This window comes from Muscardinus avellanarius (genome assembly GCF_963383645.1).
Source record: "Muscardinus avellanarius genome assembly, chromosome: 7".
Classification (NCBI taxonomy): domain Eukaryota; kingdom Metazoa; phylum Chordata; class Mammalia; order Rodentia; family Gliridae; genus Muscardinus; species Muscardinus avellanarius.
Window position 1 is genome coordinate 1,680,282 of NC_137793.1, and position 19,193 is coordinate 1,699,474.

Consider the following 19,193-nt stretch of genomic DNA (forward strand, 5'->3'; position numbering starts at 1 on the left):
CTTCGCTCAAACTAATGCAGACATTCCATCCTAAGACCGGGCAGGAATTTTTGGTAAACGCTAATGGTTTTACTTTCCTCATTAATCAAAGACCTCTTAAAGGACTGCCATGAGCAGAGCAAGCTGCAGGAGTCCTGCCGCCGTGGATTCACAGAAGTCCACGGGAACAGTCCGTGACGATGGAGAGCCGAGCACGTGGCCTGAAGACGCGGACACAGCCAGGCCAGCAGGCCTGCGATCCGTGAGCAAGACCAGCGGAGGCACGCTCAAACGACGCTGGAGACTGTACGTGGCATTCAGAATCAAATTTGGAGACTTTCTTGATAAAACAGAAGTATGTCCTTGTGAACTGACGTGAAACATCAGCTGATGGAGCTGGAGACTGACCTCCTACTCAGATGAGGAAAAGTGACGAGCCTCTCGCACTGAAGGTGTGTATTAACAGCTTTACATGTAATAGTCATATATAAAAACTTTAAGTGCTTTTCTCCAATTTAAAAATCTAAAGAATTCAAAAATAAGGCATTCAATATTTGAAAAAAGTACAGATTTACAAAATGTGTATATTCTGTCATGAAAACTCCACACCAACACTATACACTTGGAAAAAAATACAAACAGGATATATTACAAATGTACGCAGCAATAACTTAGTCACACCATGCAATAAAAGTACATCAATCAAGACACGAGCTTGTGGGCTCTAAACTGAAGGACTTTTTTTCTCGCAGAATCCTTAAAACCTGTGGCACTTAAAATTTATTAGCCTTTCTGCCGGGAGGACGAAGGGCCGCAGACAGCGCCTCAGGAGTCGCTCCAGCTCTGCTCCACGATGGCCGAGACCCTCTTCTCGTACTCCCGCTTGTTCTCCTGGTAGAGCTGCGCCGCCTGGCTGTTGGCTGGGCTGTTTGGGTTGGGCTCATCCAGCAGCGACTGGGGAAAGAGGAGGAGGGACAGATCTGCGTTGTGTTTTTGACAAGTTTTTTTCTTTTGAGGGGCCTGGGGGTGGAACCCAGGGGCGCTCTACCTCCAGCTACACCCCAGCCCTGCTTTATTTCTTGTTTTGAGCCAGGGTCTGCCAGGCTGGCGAGTCTCCTGCTTGCGGAGCTGAGCCTGTCCTCAAGCCCTCCATCCTCCTGTCTCCGCCTCCCAAGCACTGGCCACAAGTGCGCAACACCAGGCCTCGCTGCGCTGTTACTCTTTCTCCCAAAAGGGCTCAGATACGGAGTACAGACCTGCGTTTTAGGTCTACTTTCCCAAACGGACTGACAAAAGGTTTCCTGCTGTTAAAGAACTTTAGCTTCCAAAACAAATAATTCTCAATTGCCTTAAGACCTCTAATTTCAAGGAAATCAGAACAGAACAGTATCTCTTAGTATTTAATGTTTCCACAAATTGGAATAAACATTTATGTTCAGTAGAATCAGGAAATGAACAGTTTAATGTGCTTAAGATATAACGCCTAGCAGGGTGTGGTGGGCATACTTGTCATGCCAGCATTTGGGAGGCTGAGACCTGAGGATCGCGGTTCGCGGACAGCCTCGGCTTCTTAGTGAGGCCCTCTGCAACTCAGGGAGACCCGGTTTCAAAATAAAAAAATAGGGCTGGAGGTGTAGCTCGGAGGGCGAATGCCCCTGGGTTCCATCCCCAGTACCCCCCACCCCCACCCCCCACCAAAAGATATAATGCTGTAAATACCTTAATAATCATTCTTCCAAAGCTAATTCTATTATTTGCATTCTGGGGTGCTAGAGATTAAAACTAGGGCTTCACATGTGCTAGGCAAGTGCTTCTACTACTGAGCCCCACCCCCAGGCCAAACTCCATTACTGTGGTTATTCTGCAAATATCTGATGAAGCTGGGTGGTAAATCTTGTTTCTTTTGATAAAACTCAGCAGCAAGGGAATGAAATCAGATGATTATAACATGAACAGAGTAAGTGTGACAGAGAAAACCAAAACGTTCCTCTCAAACCCATATCTATAAACCCCCCTCAAAAACCGTCATCGGGCTGGACGTGGTGGTGCACGTCTGTAATCCCAGGACTTGGAAGGCTGAGACGGGAGGATCATAGGTTTGTGGCCAGCCTCAGCAACCTAGTGAGAACTTGTATTGCGATAAAAAACAGGGCTGGGCGTGGTGGTGCCTGCTTGTAACCTCAGCATTTGGGAGGTGGAGACCAGAGGATTGCGGTTCAGCTACTTAGCAAGGCCCTTGGCAACTCAGTGAGACTCTGCTTCAAAAAGTAAAAAGAAGCCAGGCATGGAAGTACATGTTTGTAATCCCAGCATTCGAGGGCTGAGACAGGAGGATCGCGGTTCGTGGCCAGCCTCAGCTACTTAGGCCCTTTGCAACTCTGTGAGACCCTGTTTCAAAATAAAGAATAAAAAAAATAGGGCTGGAGGTGTAGTTCGGAGGTAGAGTACCCCTGGGTCTCATCCCCAGTACCACACACACACACACACACACACACACACACAAATAAAATAGGGCTGGGGTATAGCTCATAGGGAGAATGCTCCTGGGTTCCATCCTCAGTAACTAACGCACACACTTTTGAGACGCCTCAAAAGACGCAACTATATTCGGAGTCAACTGGGAGTACTCTGCCCGACTCCTCTGGCAAACAGCCATGCCTTTCCCTGTTGCTGAGACGGGAGTTCTCAAGTGGGATAACATCCTCAGCAGTTTCTTACTACGGTCCTATGCGTTTCTAAAGCAGTTCCCTTTCCTTCTGACCAGGAACTGGCTCTCACAGGAAAAGCAGCCCCGCTGGGCACAGAGCGGCACGCACAGAGAGCCCAGCTGCTCAGGAGGCTGCGGCAGGAGGACCACAAGTTCAAAGCCAGCCTGGGCAGGGTGGAGAACCCAGGCTCAAAAATTTAAAAATAAGGTAGCGCTCGCTGCTACAGTGCTTGCCTAGCCTGCACAAGGATCTTGGTTCGATCCCAGCACTACAAAAACAATTAAAATAATAAAAATTGAAAATAAAAAGGGCTGGGGATGCAGTTCAGTAGCGGGGCACTTGCCTAGAATGTGCAAAGTCCTGGGTTCCATCCCTAGCACCATAAAAAAAAAAGAGCTGGGTGTGGTGGCACACACTTTTAATTCCAGTATTCGGGAGGCTGAGACAGAAATATCTGGGTTTGCGGCCAGCCTCAACTACTTAGTGAGGCCCTCTGAAACTTATTGAGACCCTGCTTCAAAAAATAAAGAATAGCCAGGCATAGTGGCACTTGCTTGTAATCCCATGCTTGGGAGGCTGAGACAGGAGGATCGCTCAGGTTTGAAGCCAGCCTCAGGTACTTAGGTTCTCAGCAGCTTAGTGAGACCTGTTTCCAAATAAAAAATAGGTCTGGGAGTATAGGCCGGAGGTATGAAAGTCCCTGGGTTCCACCACCAAAAATAAATAAATAAATAAAAGCCAGGTGTGGTGGCACATACTTGTAATCCCAGTACCTGAGAGGCTGAGATGGGAGGATCCACACAGGTTCAAAGCCAGCCTCAACTACTTAGTGAGGTTCTCAGCAGCTGAGACCCTGTTTTCAAATAAAATATAATACAGGTCTGGGACTGTAGCCCCAAGGTAGAAAGGCCCTGGGTTCCATCCCCAGTACCACCAAAAGAAAAAAAAATCAGATCGGTATAGCTGGGAAGTAGAATGCCCCTGGGTTCAATCTCCAAAACAACAACAAAACAAAACAAAACAAAAAAAAAGAGAGAGAATGAAACAGCAGACTGGTGCTCAAAAGTGTCTGACCTGCCACTGGCCACCTTGGTGGGCGCTGGAGTAACAGGTTATTTTCTTCATTTGACCTCCAAGCTCTAACCCCAGCCCTATTTATTTATGTATCTTTTATTCTTTTTTTTTTTTTTTTTGTGGTACTAGGGGTAGAATCCAGAGGCTTTCTACCTTTGGGCTATATTCCCAGACCTATTTTATATTTTATTTGGATACAGGCCCTCACTCAGTAGCCGAGGCTGGCTTTGAACCTGTGCGATCCTCCTGTCTCAGCCTCCCAAACGCTGGGATTACAAGTTGGAAACAGTGTCTCACTGAGTTGCAGAGGGCCGCACTAAGTAGCTGAGGCTGGCTTCCGCACTCCTCCTGCCTCAGCCTCCCAAGTGCGGGGATTCCAAGCGTGCGCCCCCACGCCCGGCTCACTTGGTCTTTCGAGTACTGCTAAGTCCGGGGGCTGACTATCCCGCAGAACACCGCGCACTCACACACTCACCTGAATTGATGTCAGGATGGAAGACACGTCGTATGTTGGACTCCACCTGTTCTGCAGGATGTCTAAACATATGCTCCCGTCAGCGTACACTGCGGAGACAACACTGCAGTCGGTTACGTGCTGACTGCGACTGCCCTCTGACAGTTAAGAGGGTCTCACGCAAACGAGCCACGGCCCAGTCAGTTTTCTAATCATTAGGCAGTAACTAAATCCTGTCTCACAACCACGGCAGCAGCTGGGCGTGGTGGCGCACGCTTGTAATTCCAATACTTCGGAGGCTGAGACAGGAGCATGGAAGGTTCCAGCAGCCTCATGAGACTTTCCAAATAAGAACAGAACTGGGCTGGGGTGTAGTTTGGAGATAGAATACTTCAGGGTTCGAGCCGCAGCACCACACACAAGCGAAAACCGCGAGGCCGCTCGTTTCCTCCTCAGGGTGCTGAGGGCTGCTCTTGAAGTTGTTCAGCGTACGACACAGGGTGCTCTGCTTAAACTCCACCCTTCAGGACCAGAGGTAGAGCTCAGCGCTAGAGCACCTGCTTAGCATGTGTGAGGCCATGGCTCAGTCCCCAGGACACCCCGTTCATATTTCTAAGTACTCTTAAAAACAATTTCACTCCTAGAAAGTACTGTAAGGAAATAATCATGAACATGTACAAAGATTTAATACTGCTCTATAGGAGTGATAAAACTGGAAACCACTTTGTGGTGTATGCAGGAGGGACTGGGGTTGTCGCTGCAGCCCAGCGTAGAGTGCAGGGCTCGTATGCACAAGCCGAGTTCAATCCCCAGCACCACAATAAATACAGAAAGAAGGGCACATTTATAAAATCTTTACCAATACGGTCACCACAAGTGATATAAAGACACGCTGCTTAATTATATTAAAAATATATGCTATAGTACTGTAAAAAAGAGTTTAAACTGGATGTGGTGGTGCACATGTGTAATCCCACTACTTGGGAGGCTGAGACAGGAGGATCGCGCAGGTCCGCAGCCAGCCTCTGCTGCTTAGTGAGGCTCTCAGCAACTTAGTGAGACCCTGTTTCCAAATAAAGTATAAAATAGGTCTGGGAGTATATCCTGGATGCAGAAAAACCCCTGGATTCCACACCCAGTACCACCAAATAAATAAATAAATAAATAAATAAATAAATAAATAAGAGGGCTGGGGTACAGCTGGGATACAATGCTCTTGGGTTCAATCCCCAATACCGCAAAAAAAAGAAAAGTTTTAGATTATATCCAGTAGTTTCCATATTTTAGTAAGAAAATGATATACATAGCTGGGTGTGGTGGCACATGCCTGTGATCCCAGTACTTGGGAGGCTGAGACAGGAAGACTGCAGGTTCAAGGATACCCTCAGCGAACAGACTCACATCAACCTAGTGAGACCTTGTTTCAAAACAAAAATAAGGCTGGGGGCATAGCTTGGAGGTAGAAAGCCTCCGGGTTCAATCCCCAGCATCCCCCGCCCACAATTTTTTTTATCTTGAAGTATATGTAGTCACAAAAACATCTGTAAGATTAAGTGTCAAAATATAAGTAGTAAATATTTGTAATAGTAGAGTTAGGACTGATGTTACTTTTACTCCTGAGTACACTTTTCAGTTATTTTTAAAAGCCAGTGGGGGCTTTCCTCCCCTTAGATCCATCATGTGAGAATACTAGTGAACAAATTTTGCTCGCGTGTGACACTGTACCGTGGGGCAGACTAGCAGTAGAAACGCTGTGCCGACCAGGGGAGGTGCACGCGTGCTAGACACAGGTAGGCGGCTTCACAGAGCGGCCGCTCACTCCTAGGGAAGCCGGGGCTCTCTGGGGAGGGCAAGCCACACTGAAACGCTGCTATTCTTGGGCTCTGTCCGGCGGCCGCCCCTCCCTTCCCGCTACTGAAATACCACGGGCTCAGAGCCCCCACAGCTGGCCTCAGCCCAGCTCTCTCAGCTTCAAAGCAGCGTAACTGACTGCTTATGATCTATTCCACGGAACTGTAACACCTGGCACAGTCAAAGCAAAAAAAGTACGAAATGATTTTAAAAGCAAGAAAAGTAGAAAATTATTTTAACTTTTTTTTTTTTTTGGTGGTACTAGGGGTGGAACCCAGAGGCTTTCTACCTCCGGGCTATACTCCCAGACCTTTCTTATATTTTACTTGGAAAAAGGGTCTCACTAAGTTCCTGAGAGCCTCACTAAGCAGCTGAGACTGGCTTCGAACCTGCGCGATCCTCCTGTCTCAGCCTCCCAAGCACGGGGATGACAAGCGTGCGCCACCACGCCCAGCTTATTTTAACATTTTGAACTAATCACAATTTAGAAAGGTGATCCAACGTGTATTAGAATGTCCATCAATTGATGGACAAACTATAAAATATTCAGCCAGCTGTGATGGTGCATGCTAACAATGCCAGTACTCGGGAGAATGAAACAGGAGGACTGCAGGTTCGAGACCAGCCGCAGCAACTTGGTGAGGCCCTGGTTCATAATAAAAAATAAAAATGGGAGTATAGTTCAGAGGTAGAATGCCACTGGATTCAATCCCTGGTACAAAAAAAAAAGGGGGGGGGGGATGAGAGCCAGGTGCAGGGCCACACCTGTAATTCCAAATCCTGCTCGCAGGAGTCTGAGGCAGGAGGACCTCAAGTCCAAGGCCAGCCTGGGCAATTTAATGACACTCTGTCTCAAAATAAATAAGAATGGTTGGGGCGTGCCTCTGGCTCAAGCCCTCAGGCCACCACAATATTTAAAACCAGACGTGGTGGAGCATGGCAGCACGCTCAGCATGCACACACACGAGTGCAGGCAGAAGAGTCCTTGGCAAGGGGAGTGTTCACAGTACATAAAACAACTCCATCAGCAATGGGGTCCCCCTCCATAGAGGCAAAATTTTATATATATATATATTTTTTTTTTTTGGTGGTACTGGGGTTCCTGGAAGTCCTGTACCTCGGGCTACACTTCCAGACCTATTTTATACTTTTTTATTTTTGGAAACAGGGTCTCTTAAGCCAGTACGGCTGGCTTTGAACCTGCGCGATCCTCCTGTTTCTGCCTCCCAAGCGTGGGGATTACAAGTGTGAGCCACCACGCTCAGCCTAAAATTATATTTTTTATATAAGCCAATTTGCATTTTTTAAAGTTTTTTTTGAAGATTTAAAGAAGTTTATTAGAAAGATAGAAATACAGAAAATAGAAATACAGCCCCATGCCAAAATGGCATGGGGGGGTGACTCGAAATGAATACACCCCAATTTGCATTTTTTAAAAAGCTAGACTTTATGTAAAAAAATTTTGGTATCCTTCATAGTTGTATTAGCAAATACTTTTACTTTTAGCTCAGAAGTTATTATAACAGCCTCAAATCTAGAAACGTGGCGAGGTCACAGCTCTGAAGACTCGGGACGAGGGGCGGGCTGCGCAGGGAGAGGGCCCACCCATCACCTGCCAGGCGGATGCACCGCTACTTACCATTTGGATGGAACATTTTGGATAAAAACCTAACAGTCGGCGGTTTATTTGGGTATTCTTCAGAAAATTCTATTACTAGTTTAAAAGTACCTAGATAGAAAACAAACCAAGACAATTTTAATAAAGACACACACAACTTCTACACGTCATCAGTTCTCGACCTCATTCTGATTTTTGCACAAGACTGGCGTGTGAACTTTGGCTCGGCATAAAAACCCACTGACGTACTCCGTGCCATGTGGGCACCGCTGGCAGCTCTGCGGAGCTCCTGCGTTCACGCGCCATCGGGGTAGTGGTGCCTTTCTGGACAACTGGGCCCTAGCTACCAAGACTTAAAATTTGCACTCGAGCTGGCACGGTGGCGCACGCTTGTCATCCCAGTACTTGGGAGGCTGAGACAGGAGGACCGCGGTTCTTGGCCAGCCTCAGCTACTTAGTGAGGCCCTCTGCAACTCAGTGGGACCGTTTCAAAGTAAAGAATAAGAAATGGGCCTGGGAGTGTTCTCAGAGGTAGAAGCCCCTGGGTTCCATCCCCAGCACCACGCACACACAAAGACAGGTAATAGATAAATCACGCACTTGAAGAACGCACTCCCGCTTAGCTGGAGCGGGACACCAAGGGCTTCTGGGAGGCTGACGGCCACGAGTGTAGGGTCCAGAGAGCGGGTGCCGTAGAGGCCAGCTCTCCCTGCTCGACTTCTTCACCTAAATATGCTGAGAATCACTTCGCTTTCTTGTAATGCCTATGGTCGGTTAGAGGCCAGCGTGGCAGGATTTTGGTCAGTCAAAATCCGTATTTTTTTTTTTTTTTGGGTGGTACTGGGGTTCCTGGGAGACCTTCTACCTCCAGGCTACACTCCCAGACCTATTTTTATACTTTTCTATTTGGAAACAGGGTCTCTTAAGTCAGAGGGGCTGGCTTCGAATCTGTATGATCCTCCTGTCTCCGCCTCCCAAGTGCGGGGATTACAAGCGTGCGCCACCACGCCTGGCCAAAAATCCATATTTAATGGTCAACAGGAACAGACACAGGCGCTCTGAAAACTTACACATGTGTAATAAAGTCCGCCCGTTCAGAAACAAGGACTTTCAACATGAGTTCAATTCTATTTCCAAGAAACTGCCACTAGTAATGGCTCTGCCTAGCATTATTGACTTCTCTGGGTTTATTTAACTACCTAAGACCTCCCTTCCCATTTTTGTGGTACTGGATGTTGAGCCCAGGGATATTCTTTCTCCAAGTCACATCCTAAACCCTTTTTATTTTGAAACAGGGTCTTGTTAAGTTACTACTGTGGGCTGGCCTCAAATCTGTGATCCTTCTGTCTCAGCCTCCCAAGTACTGCAATTCAGGCACATACTACCACTACTGAGCCTTTCATTTAGGGGAAGCCCACCTGACGTTTGGAGAGGTCTGCCAACTACAATTCTTTGGACATACTCAATAAGTTGGAACTTACTCCTAATGAAACAAAACTTTAAATCATTCCAGATATTTCTAAGTTTTGTTTGCAGTACTGGATATTGAAGCCAAGGGCATTCTATCTCTGAACTACATCCATAGCCCTTTTTATTTATTTATTTACTTGTCTATTTTGTGGTAATGGGGATGGAACCCAGGGGCATTCTACCTCTGAGCTACACCCCAGCCCTATTATTTATTTATTTATTTATTATTTAAATAGGGCCTGGAGCCAGGCATGGTGGCGCACTCTTGTAATTCCAGCATTCGGGAGGCTGAGACCAGAGGATTGCAATTTGTGGACAGCCTCAGCTGTTTCGAATAAAAAATAGGGCAGGGGGTGTAGCTTGGAGGTAGAATGCCCCTGGGTTCCATCCCCAGACCCACAAAAATAAATAAATAAATAAATAAATAGATAGATATAGGGCCTGAATTGCAAAGGGCCTAAGTAGTTGAGGTTGTCTGCAAACTAAGATCCTCCTGTTTTAGCCTCCCAAATGCTGGGACCACAAGCATGTGCCAGCATGCTGGGCTTCCTTTTAATTAATTAATTAATTATTTACATTTTTTTTGTGGGTCTGCGGATGGAACCCAGGGGCATTTGACCTCCGAGCTACACTCCCAGCCCTATTTTTCATTCTTTAATTTGAAACCAGGTCTCACTGAGTTGCAGAGGGCCTCACTAAGTAGCTGAGGCTGTCTGTGAACCGCGATCCTCCTGTCTCAGCCTCCCGAATGCTGGGGTTACAAGTGTGCGTCACCACGCCCGGCTTTCTTTTTATTGTGAAACAGGGTTTTTGCTAGGTTGCTGAGGCTGGCTTCAAACCTGTGATCTTCCTGTCTCGGCCTCCCAAGTAATGGGATTACAGATGTGCGCCACCATGCCTGGCTTCTTCAAGATTCTTTCCTTATTCCATCAACACAATTAAAAACAAAGCAAACAAAGACACCCTTTTCTGATTCTAACTAAATCCTAAGCTCCTGGCTCTGCTAGTCTATCAAGACCACAGGCTCACCTTTAGAATATACGATACCTTCACAGGCCAGTTATTTCAACACAACTCCTGCTTCTCTACTTTTTTTGGTTGAAAATTTGGGATTAGGGAGGCCAAAGACGAGTACGTCAAAGGTAATTATTTTATATCTGCAAACACATTAACGTAACAACAGTATTCTGAAACGTACTGTTCCTAGTGAAGTCAGGCTTATGCCTAGTGGTCCTTTCTCTTTTTGTAGTGGGGACTCAACCAAGGGCCTCAGGGATGCTGAAAAAGCAAACACCCTTCCTGGGCTGTACCCCGGCCCTTATGTTTGTAAACTTTACATCTTAGTATTTTTAATTACAAAAAAAATAAATATACAACGTAAAATTTCAGGCAAAATGCTGGGTGTCGTGGTACAGGCCTGTAATCCCAGGATTTGGAAGGCTGAGACGACGATTGCAGGTTTGAGGACAGCCTTGGCAAGTAGCGAGACTCTCGTCAACCTAGTAAGACCATTTCAAAATAAAAATAAAAAATAGGGCTGTGGGTGTGGCTTGGAGGTAGAATGTTCCTGGATTCAACCCCCAATACCACCAAAAAAAAAAAAAAAATTCTTTTTTAAATTTAAACAACTGGCCCTCACTAATCTGTAAAGATGGCTTCCAACAAACCAATGATAATACCAACTGATATTTGTTGTATTCGAAATTATAAACCAGAAAAATCTTATTATAAAATATTTAATTCATTAAAATAACTATTAACTCATTACATATCAACCTAAGTAGCATATTTAATAAAAAGTTGTTAAGAAACATGGCACAGCTTTAGGTTTACAATTCTCTTTTATGACTGGCTTAGGCTGACAGCTGGATCCCTTATCTGCTTCTGCACTCAAGCTGTTACAATATGTTGTTTTGGTTCAAGTACAGTACGTGAAGAAAATCTGGCCTTACACAAATATGTAACTGAAAATGAAATATAGTCACAGCCTTTCCAGATAACTGTAGATACTCTTTTTTGGTATTACACCAAATAAGAAATGGTAATTTAAAAAGGTTTGTTGAGCAGGGAGTGGTGGTGTATGCTTTATAACCCCAGTACCTGAGAGGCTGAGACAGGAAGATCACAGGTTCAAGGCCAGTTTCAGCAACATGAGACCCTGTCTAAAAAAAAAAAAGGACCTGGAGGTGTAACCCCGAGGTAGAAGGCCCTGGGTTCCACCCCAAGTACCCTCACCACACGCAAAAAAAGTGTATTACAATGTAGAATCTGAAACCTTATCTGCAAACTTTTTGCACTTAAGTTACATTAAAATCTGCTGTACTTTAGCCGGGCCTGGCGACGCATGCTTGTAATCCCCGTGCTGGGGAGGCTGAGACAGAAGGATCTCACAGGTTCGAAGCCAGCCTCGGCTACTTAGTGAGGCTCTCAGCAACTTGGTGACCCTGTTTCCAAATAAAATACAAAATAGGTCTGGGAGTATAGCCCAGAGGTAGAAAGCCTCTGGGTTCCACCCCCACTACCACCAAAAAAAAAATCAAGTTTTTTGGTGACGCTGGGGTGGAGCCTGGGACGCGGCCACACATGGAGCCACACTGAGGAGCAGCCCCGGTGTAAGTCTTTTTCTCATCCACACTTGTTTAATATTATGCTTTGATCATTTGGAAAATACTGGTCTATTCAAGTTACATAGTCTCCCATACTGTATGCACAATAGGTAACAGTTACCCACAGTACTTATCACAGTGCTTAGGAGTCTGAGAGGAGGATCCCAGGGTGGAGGCCAGCCTGACAACTCACTGAAACCTTGTTTCAAAATAAAGGGCTGGGGTGTAGCTCAGAAGTGGAATGCCTCTTCTGGGTTCAATCCTCAGTACCCCCAAAGAAGAGTCTTTACATATTTGCAACATAAGTCTTCAACTGTTTTAACCTGATGGACTCCTTTTAGGCCACCTCTGAGAAAACGTCCTTCATGGAGTCAAAGCTGAACACCCAGTGTCAGTCGCTCTTGTTCCTCCCGACGGCGGGCCTCGCGCGCTAGGAGAGCGCTCTGCCACTGAACTGCAGCCCAGCCTGGCTTTTTTTTTTTTTTTTTTTTTGGGGGGGGTGGTACTGGGAAGGAACCCAGGGGCTTTCTACCTCCAAGCTACATACTCAGCCCTAGTTTTTATTCTTTATTTTGAAATAGTTCTCACTGAGTTGCAAAGGGCCTAAGTAGTAGCTGAGGCTGGCCTCCAACCGAGACCCTCCCGTCTCAGCCTCCTGTGTCATTTTTTCAAGTAAAAAACTTCCCATGAGAGCCAGGCGTGATGGCCACGCTTGTAATCCCAGCATCCGGGAGGCTGAAACGGGAGGACTGCGGTTCGCAAACAGCTTCAGCTACTTAGTGAGGCCCTTTACAACTGAGACCCTGTTTCCAAATAGACAATAAAAAAAAATAGGGCTGGGGGTATAGCTCAGAGGTAGAATGCCCCTGGGTTCCTTCCCCAGTAACAACAATAAAAAAGTTCTATGAAGCCTGGCACAGTGGCACACACCTGCAATCCCAGAACTTGGGAGGCGGAGACAGGAGGATTGCAGAAACTTGGTAGAACTCTCAGCAGCCTGACAAGACCCTTTTTCAGAATTCAAATTAAAAGAGCTGCCCATGTAGGTAAGAGGCAGATGCCCCTGGATTCCATCTCCAGTATCCAACCTCAGAAAGACAATTTTGCCACTGGGTTCATGGAAGGGGACTCAGACGCCCAGGGCTTGGAGCTGCACTTGAGACAGCCTGAGAGGAGACGGAGAGGTAACCCCTCTGTGCCTCTAGCACCCTCACCTGAGCCAAGCGCCGGCCCCGGTGGGCACGTCACCCTTTACACAAACGCACACACGCAGAGCGGGTGCTGTCACGCTCAGCAGCTCTGCCCCTCGTGTCCGCCTCGGCCGCGCTCTGGGCAGCCGTAGCGTTCCAGGTCTGCACACGCCCGGCAGCCCATGGTCCCTCCAGGCGCCTCGGCGCGCTGCCGACCAGCCCCTCACCTCCCCGACTGCGTCAGTGATCTCAGCACAGCCGCTTGGCACATGTACTTTTAACACCCATGCTACGGTTAGGGAACACCTTGGGCACCTGGTGAAATCGATTTGATAGTCAATTATAAATGCTCATTAGAACTAGCTTAGCCTAGCGTGGCGGGCACGCTTGTCATCCCCGCGCTAGGAGGCGGAGACAGGAGGATCGCGCAGGTTCGAAGCCAGCCGCACTCACTGGCTTAAGAGACCCTGTTTCCAAATAAAATATAAAAAATAATTCTGGGAGGGTAGCCCGGAGGTAGAAGGGTTCCGCCCCCAGTGCCACCAAAAAAAAAACAAACAAAAAAACGAACTAGTGTTCCTGGCTCCTGGTGAAAACTCGAGATGCAGAAAGAATATGGAGAATGCTTGTGGGTGTCCAGCCCCGAGAGGGCTGGCAGCCAGGCATGTTTCTGAAAAGTTCCAGCCCAACACACCAGCAACACAGATGACAAAGCAAAAGGCACACAGGCTCCCCGTGCTGGCCGCCCGCGGCTCCCTTTTCTGACAGCCGCGCCTGGCGCTGAGGAGCTGTGGAGGGTCTACAGGCCCACTGCAGAAGAGGCGAGTGGAGAGGCAACGTGGAAACTATGCCCCAGCTTCACTTAGCTTCAGCTTGGCTTATTACCAATAGAGCACGGCTTCAAGTCCGCTGCTGTTCCAATTCCCCATTAAGAGAACCTTTTTTTTGGGGGGGATGGCACTGGGGATGGAACCAAGAAGCATTCTGCCTCTAAGTTACACCCCCAGCCCTGTTCTATCTTTATTTTTATTTACTTATTTTTGCAGCACTGGGGATAGAACCCAAAGGCATTCTACCTCCAAGCTAAATTCCCAGCTCTATTTTTTCTTAATTTGAAAACAGGGTCTCACTAAGTTACAGAGGGCCTCACTAAGTAGTTGAGGCTGTCTGAGAACCACAATCCTCCTGTCTCAGCCTCCCAAATGCTGGGAATACAAGTGTGCCACCACACCAGGCCTATTTCTTATTTTGAAACAAGGTACCACCAATTTGCAGAGGTCTTTGCTAAGTTGCTGAAGCTAGCTTTCAACCTGTGTTCCTTCTGTCTCAGCCTCCCAGGTACGGATTACAGGTGTGCACCACCACGCCCAGTTTAAAATCATCTTTTTTTTTTTGGTACTGGGGTTGAACCCAGGGGCATTCTACCTGAGCTACACCCCAGCCCTACTTTTTATTCTTTATTTTTGAAACCGGGTCTCACTAAGTAGCTGAGGCTGGCTGTGAATCTGCAATCCTCCTGACTCCGGCTCCCAAGTACTGGGATTACGAGTGTGTGCCACCATGCCCGGCTTGAACTCATCCTTAAATACTATAGAAACATAAGAAGAAGGACTTACCATCTTCAAAGGGTGTCCCTTCTGGTCTGAAAACAAGAAGATTTCTAATTAATGTGAGTTTTAAAAATTCTGTCTTTTCTTGATCTCCAAGAATGGAGAAGATGAAACCCCAACAAGGGAGCCGAGCGCACTGCCATGATCTGTGTTTTAAAGGTGTTGGAGTTTTTACGTTCCATCCTTAGGACCAGCCAGGGGAATTCAACCTCTGAGCTGCCCCTCCCGCAGCCTATGTTTTATTTTGAAACAGAGTCTAAGTCACAAAGGGCCTTGCAAGTTGCTGGGGCTGGCCAGGAACTTGAGAGCCTTCCGCCTCGGCCTCCTAAGATACTGTAGTTTAATACCATCTTAGCATTTCCAAAATCTCAAATAAACAGGGTAAGAGCCTGAATGCGATACCAGCACTTCACTTTAGAAAATGAATTTCATTCACTTTCCAGCAGTTTTAAAATGTAAACCCATAACTGTTCTGTGGCACTGAGAGTTCTGCTTGTGAAAAGCGCTCCTTTTACACGTTAGTCCAACACTCTTACCTTTGGGTTTCCAGAGCTGGAAGCATATAGAATAAACTGTCATTTCCAAGTTTTCCTCTTAGAGTGGTTTCATGAAACAACTTTTTTTAAAAAAGTGATTTTAGTACAGAAAGCATTTCAGTCCACAAGCACCAGTTATTTTAATATTTTTTTCCTTTTTCTTTTGCAGTACTGGGGATTGAGCCCACAGGCACTCTACCACTGAACTATAACCCCAGCCCTTTTATTTCTGAGACGGTCTCACTACAAGGCCCAGGTGGGCCTAGGCATATGCCAATACAGCCAGCTAAATAAGAGAATAAGAGACGCGATCTTTACATTTACAGCAGTAACACAGAAACCAGTACTCTGTGTACGTGTCAACAGGGACGGAACCCAGGGGCGCCCTATCTCCGAGCCACACCCCCACCCTATTTTATTTTATAACAGGGTCTCACAAGGTTGATCAGTCTTCTACTTGCTGAGGCTGTCCTTGAACCTGTCACTCTCCTTTCTCAGCCTCCCACGTACTGGGATCACAGGTGTGTGCCACCATGTCTGGCCAATACCTGTTCTTAAGATAATTACGACAGCAAACCCAAGTGCCTGGTTTTCTCTTGCTGGACTTGACACAGTCAGCGTCATCAAAACAGCCAGGGCTTCGCCTCCAGGCTTTCCTTCACACAACAGACCAATCTGATCTTTCTTAAAGGTCAGCATGCAAGGTACATTGTACTTTGGAAATCTCAAGAAACAGGCAACAGCCTGAATGTAAGTGAATCACTCCACTTTAGAAGGGTCAATTTCATTCATTTTTCCAAGTCTTTTTTTTTTTTTTTTGCGTGTGATACTGAAGATTGAACCCAGGGTTATTCTACCTCTGAGCTCTACCCCCAGCCCTATTTTTTATTCTTTATTTTGAGACAGGGTCTCACTAAGTTGCAGAGGGCTCACTAAGTGAGGCTGGCTGCACACCTGGAATCCTATCTCGGCCTCCTAAGCACTGGGATGACAGGCATGCGCCACCATGCCCAGCTTCATTTTTCCAATAGTTTTTATGGCAACTCAGAATTCTGCTTATTAGAAGTATTCCATCTACATTTTAGTTCAAAACTCTAGCTTTAAGAGGGAAAGAAAAATAAATCAAGCCCAGGAAGAAAAAAAAAGCATTACCATTTTTAAATATAGGAGGCTAAGGCAGGAAGATCACAAGTTTGAGGCCAGACTGGGCAACTTGGTGAGATGGTCTCAAAATCAGAGGGGCTGGGGGTGAAGTTCACGTGCTGGCGTCAGTCCCGCACAATGGGAAGAACAAACGGGAGCGGAGAAAAGGAGCATGTGCGACGTGCGCGGTATGTGAGGGCTGGGGGCTCAGTGGCGGAGGCCAGCCTGGTCTCGGAAAGCCCAGAGTTCAACCCCAGCACCACAAAAAGAAAAGAGTAAAATAAACAACTGCTTTTCAAATGACTCCATTTATTTCACACTAGATTGAAGCATTTGGTTAAATTCTCGCCACAGTGGAATTTCTTAGCATTTTTGGTTCCAAGCCTTATTAGAGCTTCAGTAGAATGAGCATTGACATTTGCACTGCACGTTTTGTGCAAAACAATTTGCTTTTTCTCCTTAATTATTCCATTCCACTAAGTTTCAAATAGTATTCTGACCAGTCCCCAAAGTGATTATGAAACCACACACAGGTGCAGTCTGCCAGCCAGCAGTCCCAGCTATCTGGAAGGCTGAGGCAGGAGCTCAAGGGCAGCCTCAACAAAACAAAACAGAGCAAAACCAAAGGGCGAGTAAACTTCACCTAAGTGCCCCAACTCTTATTTTAAAAGGGTTTATTTTTGTTTGGGGGGGTGATGTATCTCAGCGGTAGAGCGCTTGGCAGCATATGCCGGCTCTGGGTTGGATCCCCAGCACCTCAAGACAAACAGGCCAGACGTGAGGGTGCATGCCTGTAACCTCAGTGCTTGGGAGGCTGAGACAGGAGGACCGAAGGTTCACAGCCAGCCTCAGCTACTTAGTGAGGCTCTCATCAACTCTGCGAGACCCTGTTTCCAAATAAAATACACATTTTTCTAATGTACATTGCAGTCTCGGCCCTGAAGACCCCGGCTTCCCCTCAGTCCTTTTCCTAGACAGCTGTTCGAGCGCCACTCTTGCTAAAGCCTCTCCACACTGGCACTTGGTGCCTTGACTTACCCAAATATGACCGCGTTCCACTGCATGATGTTGTTTTCCGAGGGCGCGCCGCTGACGCCCACAGGCGGGTCCTCTTGCAACCTAGAAGTCCAGAGCGGTCACGGTCAAAGGCGACACGAAGGCCATCAAGGAGGCCAGATGCAAGGCCGAGGACTGCCAGCTGCTTCAGGCGCAAGCTCAGGCCATTTCTTCATTACTGCGCTGAGCTGGAATCAGTCTGACTTCATTCCATCAATCTGCTGTCTATACCTGTTACCCTCCGACTGACCTGAGCCCAAGGGTTGGGGACTCACCCCTCCCTCAAGCATCAAGATTAAGAAACTAGGTCTTCAAGAACTGATGTATACTGACAGTTCTCTTGAACCAAAATAAAAAGTTAAAAATCTCAACAGTAAAAACTATTTTTACAGAACCATCACTATTTCTGCTCTAAGCATGTAAAGACTGAGGCCTACCAGACTTGTGCATCACTGCTTCCAAAAGGAAAAAAAGCACCTCAGAGGACACACCAGATGACCACAAACATTCGATTTTATCAAGACACTAGTTTTAAGGCAGGAGCTTTTCTTTATCCCCTGTGCTTCAAAGAGCAGCCTTATAAAAGTAATGAGAAACCAAGTTTCCACCAGCCTCTGTTTTAAAAGCTCTGTCCTAAGGCCAAATCTCCCTCTCAGACCAGGAGGCTCCATACAAAGCTTCCAGCAGCAGTCACAAATCCTTGTAACCTGAGGACCCTTGGGAAAGGATCAAGAGTGCCATGTGTTCAGCTCGGAACTAAGCGGAGAATTTCTGTAACAAACAAGGTCAACAATGAACATAAACTCAAGTTTTATTCAGATTTCAGTTAGGGGGCCCATCATGTCTACCGCGTCCAAAACTCGGGAGACATGAGTACCAAAGAGACCATCTCTTTTTAAGACTATCATCTCAAAAATAAACTCTACGTCACACACACACACACACACACACACACGCGCAGTCGCTTTCGTGTGGCATGACGATCTACATAAAAATGGTAGTTGTACTTCCAGCAAACGAGGCCACGAAGCGCAGGCCGCAGGACCATGCCTGCCTACCAACTCCGGGGCTAAAAGGCGCTCCGAGGATCCACGAGGGCGGCCAGGCCGAGCAGCAACGGCCCGGCCACGCCGAGTTGGGGCTACTTTCTGGCGGCCAGCCTGCGCGCCCCGCTCCATCGTTCCACCGCACGGTCGCGATCGGGGGGCTGAGCCGGGACGCCCAGGCCGCCGGCCCCGCCGCCCCCGCCGCCGCCCCGGCTGGCCTCCCTCGCGCGGCCCGGCCGGCCTTACCGCTTGAAGTCCCGCATGAGCCTCCTCCGGGCGGGGGTCGACATGCTCCGCAGCGGCCCGCGGTCACCCGAAGAAAGGATCCGCGCACCCCCGCCGCGCGAGGACAAACAGGCGCAGTGACGTCGCCCGGCGCCCGGGTCCCTCCGCCCTCGCCGCGCGCGCCCGAGGGGCGGGGCCACGTGCGCGCGCCCGCCTCCCGCGCCGCACCGCGCCGGCGCCTGCTCGCTCCCGCTCGGCGGCGCGGCCACGTGACCGCGACTGTCAACAATCCGCCCGGGGGCGGGGCCGCGCCGGAGCGCTGCCTGTGACGTCATCGGTCACGTGGCGCCGCGCGCCGCGTCCGGACAGGTGGAGGCCTCGGCGTATTTTGCTCCCCGATCTTTAAACACTGGGCCTGACCACCTCCGGTGGCGGTAGTGGCTTCGAACGCGGGCCGGGGGGCGGAGAGGCCGCGCGGCCGAACCCCTGAAACGCCTGCGGGGCCCGAGGCTTCCGCGGCCGGGGAGACGGGAACGAGGGGCGGCGTGGTGGTCACGTCCCGTGTAAAGGCCCAGGGCCTACGGAGTCTCGCTTTCCTTTGGAGGTGCGTGTCCGCGGGCTTGCCTA

At 48.0% G+C, this 19,193-nt stretch overlaps 1 protein-coding gene across 2 annotated transcripts; it reads right to left on the bottom strand.

Annotated features, from left to right (window-relative positions):
* Positions 1-804: 804 nt before the first annotated feature.
* On the bottom strand, positions 805-18,631 carry UBE2B (ubiquitin conjugating enzyme E2 B; the record flags this gene model as incomplete). Of its 2 annotated transcripts, XM_080698471.1 has the most annotated exons (6): positions 805-933; positions 4,237-4,325; positions 7,706-7,795; positions 14,567-14,592; positions 17,278-17,358; positions 18,588-18,631. In XM_080698471.1, 6 exons carry the CDS (start codon positions 18,629-18,631, stop codon positions 805-807), a joined length of 459 nt encoding a protein of 152 aa, XP_080554597.1. The 2 variants fall into 2 exon arrangements, with proteins under 2 accessions (XP_080554597.1, XP_080554598.1); XM_080698472.1 differs by lacking the exon at positions 7,706-7,795.
* Positions 18,632-19,193: the final 562 nt, after the last annotated feature.